General features: G+C 35.4%; 1 protein-coding gene across 1 annotated transcript in view; it reads right to left on the reverse strand.

Moving 5' to 3' along the window:
• Positions 1–18,672, reverse strand: part of DNAH8 (dynein axonemal heavy chain 8) — a 158,301-nt gene that overhangs the window by 128,430 nt on the left and 11,199 nt on the right. Inside the window, exons 10-21 of the mRNA XM_069800374.1 lie at positions 18,264–18,340; positions 17,715–17,814; positions 15,388–15,507; positions 12,377–12,512; positions 11,211–11,398; positions 10,215–10,295; positions 7,972–8,088; positions 5,345–5,464; positions 4,417–4,558; positions 3,226–3,326; positions 2,197–2,303; positions 654–738 (exon numbers count right to left, since the gene is read on the reverse strand). Coding sequence (XP_069656475.1) covers positions 654–738; positions 2,197–2,303; positions 3,226–3,326; positions 4,417–4,558; positions 5,345–5,464; positions 7,972–8,088; positions 10,215–10,295; positions 11,211–11,398; positions 12,377–12,512; positions 15,388–15,507; positions 17,715–17,814; positions 18,264–18,340 — 1,374 coding nt within the window. The remainder of the gene's footprint in view (positions 1–653; positions 739–2,196; positions 2,304–3,225; positions 3,327–4,416; positions 4,559–5,344; positions 5,465–7,971; positions 8,089–10,214; positions 10,296–11,210; positions 11,399–12,376; positions 12,513–15,387; positions 15,508–17,714; positions 17,815–18,263; positions 18,341–18,672) is intronic.

Below are 18,672 nucleotides of genomic sequence, written 5' to 3' on the forward strand. Positions count from 1 at the left end.
TATACAAATATCAACAAGGTAAAAGTTCTACACTTTGACAGACCTTATATATTGTGTGTACACACACAGTGTGAATGTAGAACAGAATGCCAGTATGAACACTGGTTCAATGTCAAAGGAATATCACCTTAGAATAGAACCTTTTTTTCCCTGTAATTTCATAAATATAAAACTTTTAATCTTTATAATAAAATTGGATAATATTAAGTTACTTTCTCATATATAAAATAAAATACCATATATATTGCTGACACAGAGTTATCTTACTCTAAAAAAGGAAAACAAATGCATTCATTAGTTCTTTGCAATCAAGCTGCCTTTTTGTTCTCTGCACACAGAAATCCACAGCTCTTTTTTTGGTTTTGAATCTTCTTGTTTTTGTTCAGTGTTCCTCCTTCTAGTCATCTTACTTGCTATTGAGATGACTAAAGCCAAACTGAGCAAAGATAATGTTCATTATTTTTATTCAACAAAGGATTTAAATCACACAAGGAACAACACAGTTAAAATAAAAAACATGAAAAAACTTGTTCCAGCAATACAACTGCTACATGTGGAGAAGAACTATAATCATGCTGTAGACAACACTGATGAAAAGACTGCAAAATAACTGCTGAAGGTATTTTACCTTACCTATACAGCACATAACTTACCACATTGGGAACAGCAAGGTGTACTTCCGCTTTTAGAAAAGCAGCAACCTCTTCCGATTTGCCTGGATGAACAGAAAATTTTGTTCTCCCACATGTAGTTTTGCTGAAAATAATTTTGAAACATGTCATAAATAATTCACCATGAAACCCCCCCAAATTATCTTAGATACGTAATTTTGAGCTACCTTTTCTGGGAAAACCCTCATGGAGAATTTTCACATTAAGTTATGAACTACTTGACAAAACTTACAGAAGGTTCTTGTTTAAAGGATAAAGATAATAGCCAGAGCTCCATCATTCAGACAAAGTTTACCTTGGATCCAGCCATTGCCTTCAGAATTTACTATCCAGAATATTTTCTGATTCTGGATTTTAATATCTCAATTTAAGAATGATGGAACTCTGCCAGTGCTTTGAGTAGTACATAAGAGGGTTTTACTGACCATTTCATACAACAGCCTATCAAGAGTAAAAGTTGCCTCATTACATTTTAGATAAATATCCAACAGAACAGAAAAAAAATTTCAAGATGACAAGCTAGTGCAAAATGATAAATACATGACATGAACCCTCTCAAAAGTCAAACTAAAAACAAAGTTAAAATTATAATTTTTAAATGCTACGACATGACGTGGTGACCAAATAAGGGAGGATTCAGCAATACAATACCGTAGACAAATATAAAGAGGACACTCAAATAAACTCCTATTGACTTCAGTAAGATCAGGATTTCAATACGTTTTCTATGAAAGATGTCCTCAGAAAAAGAGAAAATTAACTCAAGCTTCAACACATATTAATGGCAAAACACCATCAACTTCACCTGCTTAAAATAAATTCTCTTAATAGAATTCTAAGTAGGCTCTTCAATAGACAATATATTATACTGACTCAGTTCTGTCTCTGAAGTGTATGCCTGTTCAAGCAGAGAAGAAGGAATCTATAGAAATTATACTGAATATAGGAGAATGATAAAATCATATGGATCTTGCCATTATCATATAGAATTCATAAAGAGTGCATGGATGATCTTTAACCCATGGGAAACAACTCTGAGTGCACAGCCATGCTTGCAGAAGTAATCTGAAATGAGATGAACATAGGGGCACAGTGCCTTCTATGACCTAGAATGGCCATTTAAGTTCTAGTTATTTGTGTTGCACAAGAAAATATACTAACAGCATCTTGAAAGCAATCCAAAGGGAATGATATGGGAATAAAAACAAAAGGGTGCAGGTAGAGGGGAAACAACACTAGAAACAAACTTCATTTTCTGCACAAACAAAAGTGCATAGACTGTAACTAACAACAAAGAATTAAAGCATGAAAGAAAAGTGTGCGCCTAAAGCATCACTGCAACAAAAACTGAATGCTCTCCAGGTTTTGCTTGAGCCAAAAGGGCCAAGAGGTCTGGAACTGTTTGACTGATGTTACATGTGCATGTATCATTACACGTGTGAATGTATATTTGTATTATTATATTAACACAGAAATAACTTTGTTCTCATAATACTATTGAAGGAATCTTTCTTTTGCAACTTACTTTGAAACGAATATTCTTTTTTTAAGACTATCCAAAGACAGTCGGGTGGCTTTCTGGAGGCTGTCTAGCAGCTGGTGATTGAAATAGGCAACCACCTCTTTACACTTCTGTAATAAATAAAACATAGATTATTAAGTATTGTATTTAGACAGGAACCTGAAGATTATCTCAAAAGGTTTTAAGTCAAACATATTAGTTCTTGTCTAAAGGAATTTATGCTGTAAACTACATGAGAAACACAACAGGAAAAGTTGGGGGACAAATAGCTTGTAAGTAACTAAACAAGTAAAAGCTGCACAAAGAGAATATAGCATCTAAGGAAGCTCAATTTGTCTTATTCAGAGACAGAATACTGAGATCTGGCTGAAGACTCATACTCCTTCAGAAAAGCTCTCTCTATTAAAAAAAACCACCATGAATTATCCAAGAATATTGGTGCATATGTACCCTTTTCAAGTAAGAGACAAATACAGTAAAATCTGACTGTAATGGATTAAGAACATAAAAATATAGCAATGTGTAATGATCACTAGCACAGAACAACAGAATGCAACCTTGTAACATTATTGCATTTGTGCTTGCAAGTTTGCGAGTCTTTGTTCTCTACTTCTATTTCCCTTCTCTGCTGAATATGAAAAGATTGTATTTTTCAGGGAAAAAGTACAAAGGTGATATTTCTTGGTTAAGTTAGAAGAAGAGGATAGAAAGGATGAATGTTTGTGCCCACTCAAGAAGGAAAGCCTGAGTTACAGCTTAGGCACAATATTCACTCCAAACTCTTACACTTACCACTCACATAGCAAGAATTTGTTTAATAAAGGTGATAACTGGAATAATACAGAATATACTTTTGAAAGCTAAAATCCATCTTAAACTCAGTTTGTAAGGAAGCTATTTCATCATTTTTACATGACATTTGATATTCGCTATGTGAAGTCTTTCTGTAATACAGATATCCAGCTACCAAAACTCAAGGCAGTTTACTAATCTGATTGGTCTGAAAAAAATTTCTTTCTTATCACAAAATACCTTTTTAAACTCATCTTCTTTATCATTGTCCTTGCTATTATCACCACGAAGTGCTGCAGAAGTATTCTCCTCTTCATTATTTCCAAACATTATATGTTTTTCTTTACCTGTAAATTTAAAAATACTATGTATTTTTTGTTAACTGAACATTTGGTTCTGCTTTGAAGCATGATGTGCCCCCTCTTTACAGGCAAAACAATATTGCTTTTTATTTTAGTAGTACCTGGATCAGCTAGCTGGTTTTATTTCACACCAGTTCTTTCACAACAGCAATCTGGTTAAGAGCCCAGCCTATAAGCCTCAGCCTAATAAACACCACGCACTACAAATATGTTATTAAAGATACGTAGGTAGACATGGATATATCAGCTGGAAACGTCCAAAAAAAAAAAATCAACATAAACAATTTAACAAAATACAGAGAAGTAACTTTTCCTCAGGTTTTCCTGCTTGCATTGTACTGAAGTATATACTAGAGTATTGACCCTGACTATGTCTCTATACCTGGAAGAAACTGAACCCAGAAGGAAAAAGTCCTGTGTAAGAAAAGGAGCTCCATTACTGATTAAGCCTCAAAATGCATTTTTCTTTAAAACAGAATATTTTTCTCCAGCTATAACCTATTTCTCCTATAATGGTACAGGACCTCTTAAAATCTTTGTAACACACCCTAGAGAAGCGGGAACCAGCCATATTGATCAGCTGTGAGCTGCATACGCTAGCAGTTGATAGTCAATTGACTGTACTAATTTAAACTGACCAGCCAGTAATGCACTGGTATTTGAGATACAATTCTACTGTGGCAGAAAAGTCACAAAGAAAGGGACAGTACCAAATACCTGACACAGCTGAGTAGAGAGAATCACTTGGGGTGGGAGAGGAAGATACAATGAGCAACAAAGAGAAATGGAACCATAATATTCTTCTCTAGAGCAAATACCTTGGTAATCTAAACAGAAGGACAGAGTTTAATTCTAGAACTCCACCAATACTAAACTACCTCTGTATTTCATAGGCTAGTGGTTTAGTTTAACAATGGTAAATGAAGGTAGAACTGTGACACAGATGAAGCTGTAGTGGGAGGGAGATGTCTGAAGAAAATTAGCTAAACCAATTCACTTTTGATATGTACTACCTAGATCTACAGAACTAGGGACAGAAATTTTTATTTAAATAATCAACATTACCTACCTGGTAATACATGTTTTTCTGAGGGTTTCTTAGAATATTTAATTTCATAATTTTTTTCAAATACAGATATTAGTTCTTGAACAGCATCTTCAATGTGCCTGCTTTTGTGGTTCAATAACTCAGCACATTCTTTAGTATAAGCCTGTGAAATAAAAATATCAGTCAATTACCTTAGTATCACTGATTATCTTACTACTGTTCCTCTTCAGGGAGAGTGAAAACATTTCCCCAAATAGTGCATTCTTCAGACTGACACTATTTCAAATACACAGCAACATTTTTAAAAGAAAACTGAGAAACCAAACCCCAAATCTTTATTCAAAATTATAAAAAATCTTCTATTATTACAATATTTTTAATGCTTTTTAGAAAAAAAAAAATCCATTTTTAAAATTCAACGGTATTTTTAAGGGCCAGACGAAAATTCTGAGTATTGAAGGGAGGCCACAGTCTGAATCTGAAATCACCTAAATACTCTGTCAACTGTCCTTAACAATTTTATTTGCTTGCACTAATTTAGCAAATAAATATATTTTTAGCCTCATTGGGAATCAAGAAAACTTGCAAATTCTCAAATATACTTGTTGGAAAGTAATTCTTGCCTCCTCCTTTAAAAAAACAGTTTGGAAAAAAATAAAGGGAAAAAAAAAAAAAAGGCTCCTTATGTCCAAGTATCTTCATATGAAAAAAAAATCTCATCTAATTGTGAAGCAGTTAGATAAATAAAAATTATCTATGAAATGCTACAGTTTAAGTATCTCAAATACCTAAGAACCAATTTATCTTGATATAAAATATTTTAATTAAAAAAAAAAGTTCTGTATTTCTACAGTGAGAAGAATTCTTTTCTAGTTTTATATTCATTTACTAAGGCATTGTTTCTAACATGCTCAAGAATTCAAGTTCGAAGATGTAAAGTGGCACACACCTCATTGCAGGTTAACATGTTTTCTACTTTGATAGGACCATCTACTGGTAAGACAATTAAAAGAGTATTTGATATTTCTTTTAATATTAAATCAATCCATGCTTCACTTAAATCATTAACCTAAAAAGAGAAAATTGCATTAATACCGCACATTTATCTTTAAAGCGTAATGTATCTATTTTAGAGTGTTATAACAGGTATACAATGTTTTGCAGAAAAATAAAATTGTATCTCTCTACCCACTGAAAATGCAAGAGCCTCACATAGTAGAAAATCCTCTAAGAAACTGAATCATAACAGAAAAAAACTGTGGGGTAAAAGCACCAACACAAAAGACCTCAAGATGAGAGAAGCAGAGAAAAAAGGAAGCACAGCAATGCCTCATGAGTTATGATAACTTAGGGGATATTTACAATGGCTAAATATAGTCTGCTTTTACTGTAAATTATCCTCGTTCTGTATTATCTACAGGGAAATTAGGGAGACAAGTACCCTACAAAAAATTTAGCCTTTGTTAACATGTTCCAGTGCAGATGGTCTGGAATATGACCAATGAAAGAACAGATGTAAGTCTGGAAATTATACGGTTACTATTGCCACAGAAAACAAGAACTTGACTGCTAAGAGTGTATGTATTTAAATCCTGCACAGTGTGATAACACAATTCTAAAACAATCAGTAGTGTGCACAATTTCATTTCAGGCAGTCCTTTAAAAATAAAATCTTGTAATTCTTAAGTATCTGCTGGTTCCATGTTGGGAAACCAAAACATATGAGTCCTTGTGAAAGAGAAATCTTTAGAGGAATTTGGCATTTCCACCTACTTCTTCACAGATTTCTGGTTATCAGTACCATATTTTTAAATTCACTGTATAAATGAAATTAATTCACAGACAGCATAAGCCAAGACTACTTCTGCACCATAACAGCAATGATCTAATTTTTGAATGAGCTTCTCTTGACAACTCTTTGAGGTGATCAGTCTTGGAGATTAGATGAATGAGTGACAATGGAAAGCATTATCTCCTATGCCCTGGGAACCTCATCAGAAAGTGGTCCCGAGACTAAGAGTAGATTCTTTAAACTTGTTTTTCTTCTGTCCTGAAAGTTTAGGAATTGATGGAATAAAAGAGAACTCTTGCTCCATGATGTTATCCATGCTAGACTCCTGAAGAATCCTTGCTGTTTTAACAGCAGTTTTAGGCAGACAGGCAGTAGTAGTAAGTCAGATCCCAGATCATCTAGTTATGCAGGATACACTGCTGCCAGATTAAATAAATCAGAGTAACAAAAAAGCTATGTTAACATAAGATGATTGGGTTCTTGTTCATAATCTTACTGGCCGCAAGTCTAGTTGCAAGGCAAGAGGGACCTGCTGTAACTTGTTTGATGGGTTAGTCTTCAGTCCTCCTTTTACTCAACATAGCTTTTCATTGGGCTTTTTATTCTAAATTATAGCGTTATTAGCATTCAGTCAACTATAGTGAAGTGGCTTTGTCATGGCAGAATCCAAATAAAACTGACTTCTGTTCAATTTTTAATTTTTTACCTGAAATATTTTGCATCTGTGGTATCCCATCTTGTTTGTCACAATATCACTCATGCTTCTGTTTAACATCACTTTTTCCCTATTTGTTTACAATATCCCATTCACAGTAATCAAGGGTCTAACCAAGTTTACATCTTTTTGTATTGATATGGGAGGGGTAAGAAAGTCAGAAATGTACACAATCTACATATTTAAGGAAAATAGAGTGTATCTACACAAGACAGTGTTATTTCAGGTGTGCTCAGGCTCAGAGAACTGTTAATTTCTTACATAGCCAATCTTTTTTTTCAGCTTTGGGTTTCAGTGGCAAACAGAGCACTTGATCATAATTATGGGTTTGTGCCATACAGAAAAAGAAGTGGATATAACCACGAGTGACCAACAATCTCCTACCAAAGGAGACAAAATTTATGAGATTGGTAGGAGAGATCATAGCCATATAGTTCAACTGTCAAGCCAGAAGGATGATCTGACTATCAAGGTAAAGTCTTGACAAGAAAAAGAACCAATACGGGTCCTTGAGCATGTTAATGGAATCAAAAGAATTCAGAAATTATGTGGCAAACACTAAGAGAGGAAGAAAGCACAGACTCAGTCAGCATGCAGAGAACTGTGAGGGAAAAGCATGCTCCCCTTCATTATTTTATGGGCTGCATGAAGAGGAGACAGCTTCACAGCATGCCTGCTATGAACACAGTTAATGCTAAAAAGTTCTCCACTGGACAGTATTTACATGGAGGTATCTTGTGTGCAACTGCACTCATGAACGAGCACTCAAAGAGAAGCAAAGGTTGACTGAAAAATCAGAGTGGTAGTCACATAATCTGTGGACAACAAGTGGAAATATATTCTACTGCAAGAATGGAAGCAAAGGTCAAACATTTGAGGGCAATGTGAGAGAATCACTGAGTGTATCATTCTTCAAAAAAAAAGAACATATTTTAAAAAGCAAACAAGATTTCTATGTATTTCAAGTGGTACAAAAATAAGTACAGATTAATTTCCAATACGAAGAGCAGTGTATTGGAAATAATTTATCTAAACTGTCATTTCATTTATATAGTGATCAATTGTATACCTTTTTCAAAAACTGTTTAAATATAATCAGAACTTGATCAGCTTCTTGAAAGAAACTTTCCAGTGTCACAGATGACCAAGTCAACATGGTAAGTCCTTGCCTCAACACAGCTTCCATCTAAGCATGAAAATATAATTTCATAAATTAAAAAAAAAAAAAAAAATTTTAAGCAAATATCATTATTATTAGAATCACTAATGTCACTGATGAAAGAAAGAGTTGTGTCTAAGTTTTGCAAGGAAGGTTACAAGTTTTCAAGGAAAATATCAAAGAGATTTAAGCAATATTAGGGAAGGGGAGGGTAGTGCATACTACAGCCTCTGTCCACAACTGTCAAGTATACATTCTCAGCAACGATCTTGTCCTTCCTGTTCTCCTGGATGGTGTCTTTCAGTGGTTCCCACTACTTCCTAAAATTAAAATCAAGTCCACTATTGATCTTACAATTTGCCCTTTAACATAACTTGACCACTCTCAACAGCATAATTGTCTTTCAACCTCATGTATCTATCTAATGACATTTTTTCATTTGTCCCTTTTTGAGTGACACTGATCCTCTCCAAATTTTGTTATAGCCTCAATGCTATTTTTGAAAATCCTCTCTTGCCTACTATTTCCCTTACTGAATTCTTGGTTCTGCATGGCCTGTTTCTTCTGGATTTGTCACCAAGATGTTCAGCATGTAGCTCATTTCCCTGTCACTGTATGATCTACAGCAAGATCCTTCCTTCACTGCAGAACCTGTACTTTCAAAGGAGATGGGACTCTGAGGAAAAGAAAATCTTACACTACCGCCAGGCTATGAAAATCAAATTTTCCAGACTCTCTCACAGAGCTCCCCTGAAATTTTTGCCTAGTACTCAAAAATTTCTCACTGATTTCCCATTATACAGCCACCACAATTTTAAATTTTGCCATCCCCGTCATCCTTGAAGTGACAGAAATTTAATTTTGCTTAATTGCTGAGAAACTTTGAACTGATTCCACTCATATTTAATTTTAAATAGCCACCTATCATATCTGCTCTTTCATCTTGACATTTACCAAGTCACTGCCTGGACTTCATCCACTCTCTTCATCCTAATGCTTCTTTTTGCTATGTCTACATCACAGCTAAAACAATAAGTTCATCTCAGACAGACACACAGCTATTCGAAAATGCAGCCATTACTATCACCTTAATATATATGTTTTGGGGGAATATATTTAACTCCCAATGCTGGGATGGTACTGTTACTGGTAACCAACATAGCCAATCTAGAAACAGTTTCAGGCTCTACATGAGTTGCCGTCAAATTATGACACCATTGTAGCCATAGATTAGATTTGCTCATTCCATTTTTGGATTTGTGCTTTCCTCTCTTCTTCCTATACACTGAAGACTTCTCTCCCTTCTTCAAAAAACATTTTCCTCTTCTAGTGTTTGTACAACACTCATCCTTCTCTTTTGCCCATTGTTTCTTCAAAAATAGAGGCTTATGATTCCCTCTATGATATTATCGTATTTACAGTAGTACTACTAAAGTGAAGACAACCATCACTTTACCTCTTTGTCTTTTAGTATTTAACTCTTAAGAGCAAGGACAACTTTTTTGTTTCTCACACTTCAGTACATGCCAACTATGTAGTTACACAAACTTATGCAAACTCTGCAACCTTCTGACGTTATTATTTACAAACCAAAAGGAAAGGGTTACTTAGAACAACCACATACATACACTTGCAAGTGTCTGGCAAAATAAAATGGCTTGTAGGATAGACATTCTGCATCTCCAGTAAAACTTTACCTTTAGTGTAGTATATAACCTTTCTACACCACTGAAGAGACTGACCCAATTCACAAAGCTAATAATTCTCTCCACGCAAAGACAAGATCATGACATTTAGTATTTCAGCTAAATGAAAAGCACAACTTCCCATGAAAACCTCTAAAACTGAAATAAGTGATAATTTACTTCCATGTCAAAGCCAGAGATTTGTGTAGATAAATAGACACACAAAGTCCATATTCTTTGTTCTACTGGGTTTACATCTCATTTGCACTAAGATTATTCTACTGTAATACGCATTATTTCAGCACTGTATGAGGGATGCAAAGAGAAAATTTTTGGTCTTAAAGTCTTTAGTATAATTCATGAAGTTTACAACATGCAGAACCATCTAAATATTTTAAAATTATAAACTATTATTAAAGTAGTCTAACTTTGTCTGAAGTATACTGCAGTACATTTAGCAATACTAACCTTTTTCATTTTTGGTGCCATTAGATTTACAAAATTCAATGGTGTTTCTTGACACAAATCTTCATAGCATTGGAGAAGACCCTGTTAATTATTAGAAAGGGTAGTATCAAGAAGAATAATTTAAGTGCTTTCTTTACTGAAGCAAACAACCTGCTATACAATCAAATCATCAGAAAAAACATGGAAAGCAGTACAAGACTACATTTCAAAACAAATGTGGAATTTTACAGACATGACATACCTATGCACATTATTTCTGGAATGTAATAAATCCATATCATGCTACACAAGGAAGAATGAAAGCAGCATTCTTTATGCAGAAAGCCAGACAAAGTATGAACTTTCTCTAGTCCTAAAGACAGCTTGAGCTTCAGTGACCATAATTTGCAATACCCTCTTGAAACTGAGCATCATATGTTTTTGATAATTAAAGTCACATATAAACTCATTTTTAAAATATCCTCGTCTTGTGCCTTACACACACACACAAATCTTGTATGGTACACCTCATCCCCAAGGTATAAGCTTCTTTAAATACTACAAAAATAGCAAATACTACAGCAGGCATCAGAAATCTGACTTCTCTGGCAGGCAACCTGCAAAATTCTTGATGTTTTTGTGGCTCAACGTATCTTCCAATCCAGAAGAATTCCAATCTTTGCTTCTCAAAATCTCTGTAAAACTGTGTTTTATTAATTTTCAGAGAGTGAACACTTTTTGGACAGCTTTAATTATTTCATCACCAGAATATATTTAACATGCCACAGGGTATAAGAAATATATATGCTTATATTAAAGTATATACTAGCCCACATAGCAGTTAGTAGAGGTTTTTCAAATTATACCCTCTATGTTCACCTGTGCATTCCACAAATTTACCTTAAACTACCTCATAGCCAGCTTTGATCTTTATTTAACCATAGAAAAATTTCTATGGTTAATCAGATTTTCTTTTTTATTTTTTTAAACAGCAATCATGATAATTTTTAAGTTTACCTCTAAACGCAACTTGTTTGACTTCAGGTTATTTTCTATTTTTACTATCTTTTTTGCTTGCTCTGGTACTTCCAGACCCAACTTCATCATGCATTTGGTCTCTCGGACAATCTCTGGAATTTGGGGATCGAAATTAACCACGAACTTCCCAGTTTTAGGATGACATGCAAATATTGTGGCTTGTAAGGCTGTAAAGACATTTTTGTATCAGTTTCTAAGACAAACAATTGTTTCTGTTATATAAATTATTATGGAACATAGATTTCTAATATTACTATATAGTGACTAAATATGTATGGTTACTTGTGAAATAGCTTCACGTTGTTTTCAGTTAAAGAAGATACGCAACTGACTTTCACCATATTAGCTCTTTGCCATATATAACCTTTCTCTTCATACGCTAAACAAGCATCAGACCCAGTCTTATTTGTGGCATGTTTTTTCTTAGCTTGAGTTAGAAAATTATGAAATTAATTTTCTAAGGACCTGGAAACAAAACACCTTTATGCTCAGCATCTTACCGGAATTTGTTAACCCAGAGGATGAATGCTTATACAGGGAAATTACAAAAATCCAAAACAAAATAAAAGCCCAAACAGCAACGCAAAAACCTCTCTTGACTATGTGATGACGAGATTTTATTCTTATAGATTTACTCCTAGTTTTGAAGCCCACAGACTGTCTACAACTTATATGAAAAATTTACTAAAAAAAAAAAATTTTTAAACTTCAACTCTCATTTAATCTTAAAATGATAAAGCTTGATTATCAAACATATTTTCTAGGCATAAAGTAATACTTGTCCTGAGAGGAATTGGGATAATACTACTGTATACATTATTAAAGTGGAAAGAAAATGGCAAGAATTATTAAATGGCATACATAAAGAATTTGTATACAAAAATGAACAACTGTGCCTTAAATTTGTTTCACTACTGTTCCAGTCATCTGTCAAACAGTGTACCAAATCTGCAATCCTCTGCATCAAAACCAAGTTTCAAGGCCAGTAAGGGAATGAGATTTGTATTATTGGACCTGCTTATTGGATCATGATTAATTTGCACATATTAAGGGTAAATGAGGCTTAAAAAATTACCTGATTTGATTTGTGTTAACTTAGCATTCAATAACAGTTAAAAAAGCCAATTACGTATTTAAATACTCACGATATTGTAACTGTGAAATTTCCTTCATCCACGCATTATGATAGACTACCTCAAACTCCACCAATACATAGGCAATTCTGTTGTATAATCGAACAACTGCTTTACCTTCTAGACTTGCCAAGATATTTGACTTTTTCTATTAAAACACAGTACATGCAAATTAAAACCATATCAAAAGAAAACCATACTATTGGGGTTTTTCTCAATTTAACTATCAACTATACATTATATAAGTTAATATTACAAATTATGCTTACAGAGTTCTTGAAAACTGTATCAAATATTTATGATGCAAATTTATAGGGCAATAAAGTCATTAAGAACTTGTAAGTAATAAATACTAAATATTTAACAAATGTAAGAGCAATTACTTTATTATACTGTGATAAACACCTGTAATTCACAGTAAAATGGATGTTGATTCTACTCAAAATTGAACAGTAACTAAAAATTGATTTTTAAAAAAAATCTCCTTTTTTAATCAGTAATGATATTTATGTCTGTTTTCTTTGGAGCAGATTTAGGTGATCATTATTTCTATCTGAGGGAAACAGGAAAGTGAAAACCTTTCTCACATAGAAGTTAACTTGGCAGGAGACCCTAGATACTTTACAAGAGAATCATTCAAACATTTCAAGAAATATTATTGCTATAGTGGATCCTAGTATAGCAAGATTCTGACTAATCCAATGAAGGAAGGAAATTCAATATCAGGACATTCCTAAGGGCTATAAATGTTAAAGCTTACGTGGCTGGCACTAACCTTGAGCTGTATGTTAAGTGGTACAGAAAATGTAGCATGACAAGTTCAGTAATGGAATTCCCTGTTACCAGACTAGTTCAGAGATCACCTGCAGTGAAACTGGTGACCAGATTCTCAGTTACAGTACTGCAGCTATTGTGTGGGTCCTTACAGTAAACTTGCTTTTTCAGTGGTACCAGAACACATACACCAGACAATTTCAGGATATCAGGCAGTCCACATTTATGCCTTAAGCTACTCCTGGAAGCCGCTTGGTAAAAAGACCTGATTCTCCATAGAGAACCCTACAGGGCTAGAGGAACAGAAGAGGTGGGTACTCAGTTAAAATACAGGACATGAGTCTTATGTACAAGCCCTGGTCTGCTCCATTACAAAAAGAAGAAAAACACTACTGGCTGGAATGGTGAAATATTTCTTTGTGCAATATGAAGACAGACAGATGAACAATTCAGTGCATATTTCCAGCTTGAGGTGTTAGTTCGGTGGTAAGTCAAAGAAACAGTTTTTCTGGATTTTAGTAAGGCATCTGATACTTTCCCTCAACAGCATCCTTCTGGAAAAGTCCAGCTGTGGGATGAGTGGGTTTATGGTGCGCTGGGTGAAGAACTGGCTAAAGGGCAAAGCTCCAAGGATTGTAGTAAATAGGGCTACATCTGGCTGGTGACTTGTCACCAGTGGTGTTCCTCAGGGTTCAATTCAAGGGCCAGTTCTGTTCAATGTATTTATCAACGCTCTGGATGCAGGAACTGAATGTACCATTAGCAGGTTTGCTGATGATACCAAACTGAGAGGTGCTGTTGACTCTCTTGAGGGACAGGGGGCCTTGCAGAGGGGTCTAGATAGAGTGGAGCATTGGGCTATGATTAATGGGATGAAATTTAACAAGTTGAAATGCCAGATTCTGCACCTAGGACAGAGTAATGCCAGGCACAAGTATAAATTGGGAGAGGAGCAGCTGGAGAGCAGCCCTGCTGAAAGGGCTCTGGGGGTGCTGGTTGACAGCAGGCTAAATATGAATCAGAGTGTGTCCTGGCAACCAAGAGGGCAAACCGCATCCTGGAGTACATTAAACACAGTATAACTAGCTGGTCAAAAGTGGTGATTACCCAGCTGTATTTGGCATCTGTGTGGCCTCACCTTGAGTACTGTGTGCAGTTCTGGCCCCACAATTTAAGAAGGATGTGAAGGTCCTTGAAAACATTCAGAGGAGGGCAACAAAGCTGGTGAAAGGGCCGGAAGGAATGTCCTATGAGGAGCATAAGGACTTTGGGTTTGTCTAGTTTGCAGAAAAGGAGGCTGAGGAGTGACCTCTTTGTGCTCTACAGCTTCTTGAGGAGGGCAACTGGAGAGGGAGGTGCTGAGTCCTTCTCTCTGGTATCCAGTAATAGGATGCGTGGGAATGGTTCAAAGCCGTGTTGGGGAGGTTTAGACTGGACATTAGGAAGCACTTCTTTGCTGAGAGGGTGGTCAAACAGTGGAACAGGCTTCCAAGAGAGGTGGTTGATGCCCCCAACACATGTCAGTGTTTAAGAGGCAGTTAGACAATGCCCTTAACAATGTTTTAACTTTTGGTCAGCGTAGGGCAAGATTTGAAGGAATCAGGACGGCAGGTATTGCTCCGTTGTTAGAAGGGAATGTGCTGGAACTTGTAGGCTATAAACCTTGGGAGGCCTGATAAGGGAAATAGAGAGGCACCGATGTGGTGGAGAATTACTGACCTGTGAGTCATGCTCGATAAAGGGCTGGAACTTAGAGTCTTTTGCAAAAGCAGCTTAGTTGCTAACAGTCCAACTGCTAAAGTTTAAGTAGCTACCAATTAGCGTGCGCTGATAAGAACTCTGGAGCATAACAACCAATCAGTTTAAAAACCGCATATTCTAATTTCCTATATAAACAAGTGTTATATGCAATAAAACGACTCTCTGCTTGCATCAAGCTGTGTCCCGTCTCTCAATCGCGGCAGGTCAGCCCTGAATTGGTCAGGCAGTTGGACTTGATGATTGTTGTAGGTCACTTCTAACTGAAATAGTCTAGTCTAACCTTAGTCTATTCTATTCCTACGTCTTGGGTCTACAACAGTGGTTACTGCAAAGCATATTTTTTTAACTAGATATTCACATACAAACAAACATGTTGCCTAGCATATGAGAAATGACATCATCATAGCCAGAAACATTACAGTAACTCTACTGAAGAAAGACATTTCACCATTACACAAAACACCTAATTTCTCCTCACATCAACTTACATGAAAATAGTTGATTGATTCATTTATCCTTCTGAATAGCTGTCTCACCCACAGTATCTTTCCTGCAACAGGTGGCATGTTTCGAGCAAGAGGAGGGTCATCTTTCTGAATTTGGTAAAGCTACAATAAGAATATCATTAAACACATGGATTAAAAAAAATCTATTGAAATGTTAAACTGTTTTTCCTCTGGTACCACAATTTCTTCCACCTCCCAAACAGATTAAATTTGTGTGGAGTCATACAACAGTTCACTGAGAGAAAAATGTATTGCTTCCCCCACTTGCTACACTGCTGAGATGCACACATTGATACCACTGTTCGTATGTCTCCTGTCTTCATTATCTCATGCTGTTTCTTAGCTGTGCTTACTTATGACAGAGCCCTGAGTACACCAAAAGGCATTGCAAACCTAGGAGCTGAGCAGGCAGTATTCAAGGCCAAGCCTGACAGGTGCAGCTGTGTAACTTTGGAACCATCTGCTGTGAAAGCAAGCTTTGTAAGGAAGTGTTGTGAGAACCTTTGTTGGGGCTTTTCCTCCTTTGCTTGGGAACTGCCCTCAGGAAAGGCCTAAGCTCTATTGTTAACTGAGAGGTCTTACCTGAATAGAAACTTCAACATTGTTCTTCAAACACATACACCTGACTAACAGCTAACATTTCAGGAGTTGGACTTGATGATTGTTGTGGGTCACCTCCAACACAGGATAATCTATGATTCCATGATATGCCCTTTTCTACTAACTTCTTATCAATATGCATGTAGAGACCCCTGGGTACACAGCCCATGCTTTTATCTGTGCCCAAGCAGAGGAAAAAAAAATAAAGGGACAGGGGGCTTGCTCACTGAATGGCTGCATTATAGTCAAGGCAATTTTGTCCTAAAATTATCACATACCAAATTTGCAGTGACAAATTATTCAAGCACTTTAGAACCAGTATTGTAGTGGGAGCAACTTCTTATAAAAAATAACTTGCCTGGCAAAGATAAAAAGCAATCCAATAATATCTAATAAATAGTTAGAACTAGCCAGTATATTGGTGACATAGTCTTCAACAGAAGAGGAATATTTGTATGCACCCAACGTTAGGCATGCAAGCTCATGCTGTGATAACACAAACTGTACTGCTTAAGCAAACACCACTCTTCACTTACTGGCATGTCTTCTTACCCCTATAACTCTCCTGCACAGTCCCAACAAAAGAAATTCAAGTAGCTTCACGGTGAACTTCAGAGGAACTGACATGGATGAAACCCCCTCAGAAAACGTACCTATTTTTTTGGCTAGGAAAAAGCAGCCAGGGGTGGGGTCAGTGATTTCTTAAGCAGGCAGTGCTGCTGAAAATATGTTCATCAAATTAAGCCAGTAATTAGAGGTTCAGAAAGTGTTATATACAGTGAGTAGATAGGGAAAGGACACTGTAAAGAGCGGTTCACAGCAGCCATGCTAGGCTACAGTTTTAAGTCCCTGTTTGGAGGAATCATTTTGTACGAAGTGCAGAGTTTACAGATACTTGGCTCCTCATGTAAACATGTGTCATTCATCTGACAAAATGCAAACATCTCTAAAAAAAAAATATATTTGCATCAGTCTGGTTTTCCAGATGCCCTTTATGCTCATTGAAGAAAAATGGCCATTTCAAGGGAATTATTTAAATCTTCAAGTTAACACGTAAAATAGATCAGATTAATTAAGTCCAGAATACTTGTTTCTTTCTTGAGTAGAAAGGGAATATGGATGTCTAGTTCTTATGCTGATGTTTATTTTGCAGACATATAAAGTCAGGTTAGATGAATCCCTCTCTAAAGTTTAAAGTCCACTGATGTGAACAGTCCCCAGAAGTTAATTCTCATTTATGCTACAGTCATGGTACACTACACAAATCATGGAAAATTACTTCATAAGGAACATAAATACAATGTACCTATATTTTATATCTATTTTATACTGTTAGAGCATTAGATAATAGCCATATATTAATGCAAATAAACTGTAGAGGCTTCATATAACACAAAACCACATGGTATATGCAAATGATGTACAGAGCCAGTAAGGAACATACTTTTTTTTTTTCTTTTATTGGTGAGGAATGACAGAAGAGATTTTGATTTAAAAAGTAAAATTGTGATGACATTTGCCTGCAAGAGCATGTATATCATATTTGCCTACACACTCAGGTCTGTTTTCTGTAACAGGCAAATAGAAGTATGATAAATTGAGCATTGACAGTTAGTGAAATAGGCAGAATAAATAAAAATTATACACATTAAAATATTTGCTCTTATTTTAACATGATGTTTAAAATTTATTGCAGAGAAATGAAATACCTTTTTAATAGCTTCAAGTTCTGCTACAAAATGTTGAAGAATACAACCAAGTGTATGTACTGTTTCTTCTTGAAGGCATGGCATTCTCAGATTTTGAAACCTGTATTAAAAATGAGTACCCAAAGTGATATTTCTAAAAACACAAATAATTTTTTTTTTATTTTATTTTGGCGCACATGAACTTCACATAAAATGAAAGAAGGACAAATCTAGGAAATGCTTTTGGATCTGGGAATTTTCTTTTGTTTTGAGCAAGTTTAAGCAAGGTGGAAAGTTCTGCCCTGGTGGGTTTTTGGTTGTGTTTTTTTAGGTTTTTCTTTTAGTATCTTCTTGTATATACAAAATAAACTGTAATGAAATTCAGAAACAGAATATATTGATTCCCACAAGAAAGCTAAAATACATCTTTTATGATTACATGGTTCAGAACACCAATAATGAAAAATTCTTGATTAGGCCCTGTGTTCTAAAATTAGCTGTAGTATTTAAATTGTTCTAGTCAGTAATTTGAGGTTACTTTGAAATATTTTAAAACATAATTGCCAATACCTTTGAAGTAACTGAAGTGCATGCTGTGAAGACAAAATTCTCCCAAAACAGGTACGCATAAATGTCTGTATCTGTATCTAAAGAATATATAATTTAGTATAGTTTTTCTAGTCACAGAATACTATTTTGATGTATGATAATTTCTTAACATAGTAGCATTTTAAATTGTTACTGCTTAAAGCACCAAATAGCAGCCTTCACCAGTCCATGCTTAATATAGTCAATAAATAGGTAGTGTCAGTCAAGTAATCTCTTAAAATGCCAGACAATTTTAGCGAAGAATCAAATCATGTATTGAAAACAGTTGCAGCTTTGTTCTGCCCAAAATCTATCCACGTCTCCAGGCTAATAAACCACCTCCATGTAGATCATTCTCTGAGGTCTCATAATTTTGGTTGCAGAGTGACTG

Source organism: Haliaeetus albicilla, chromosome 13, assembly GCF_947461875.1.
Source record: "Haliaeetus albicilla chromosome 13, bHalAlb1.1, whole genome shotgun sequence".
NCBI lineage: Eukaryota > Metazoa > Chordata > Aves > Accipitriformes > Accipitridae > Haliaeetus > Haliaeetus albicilla.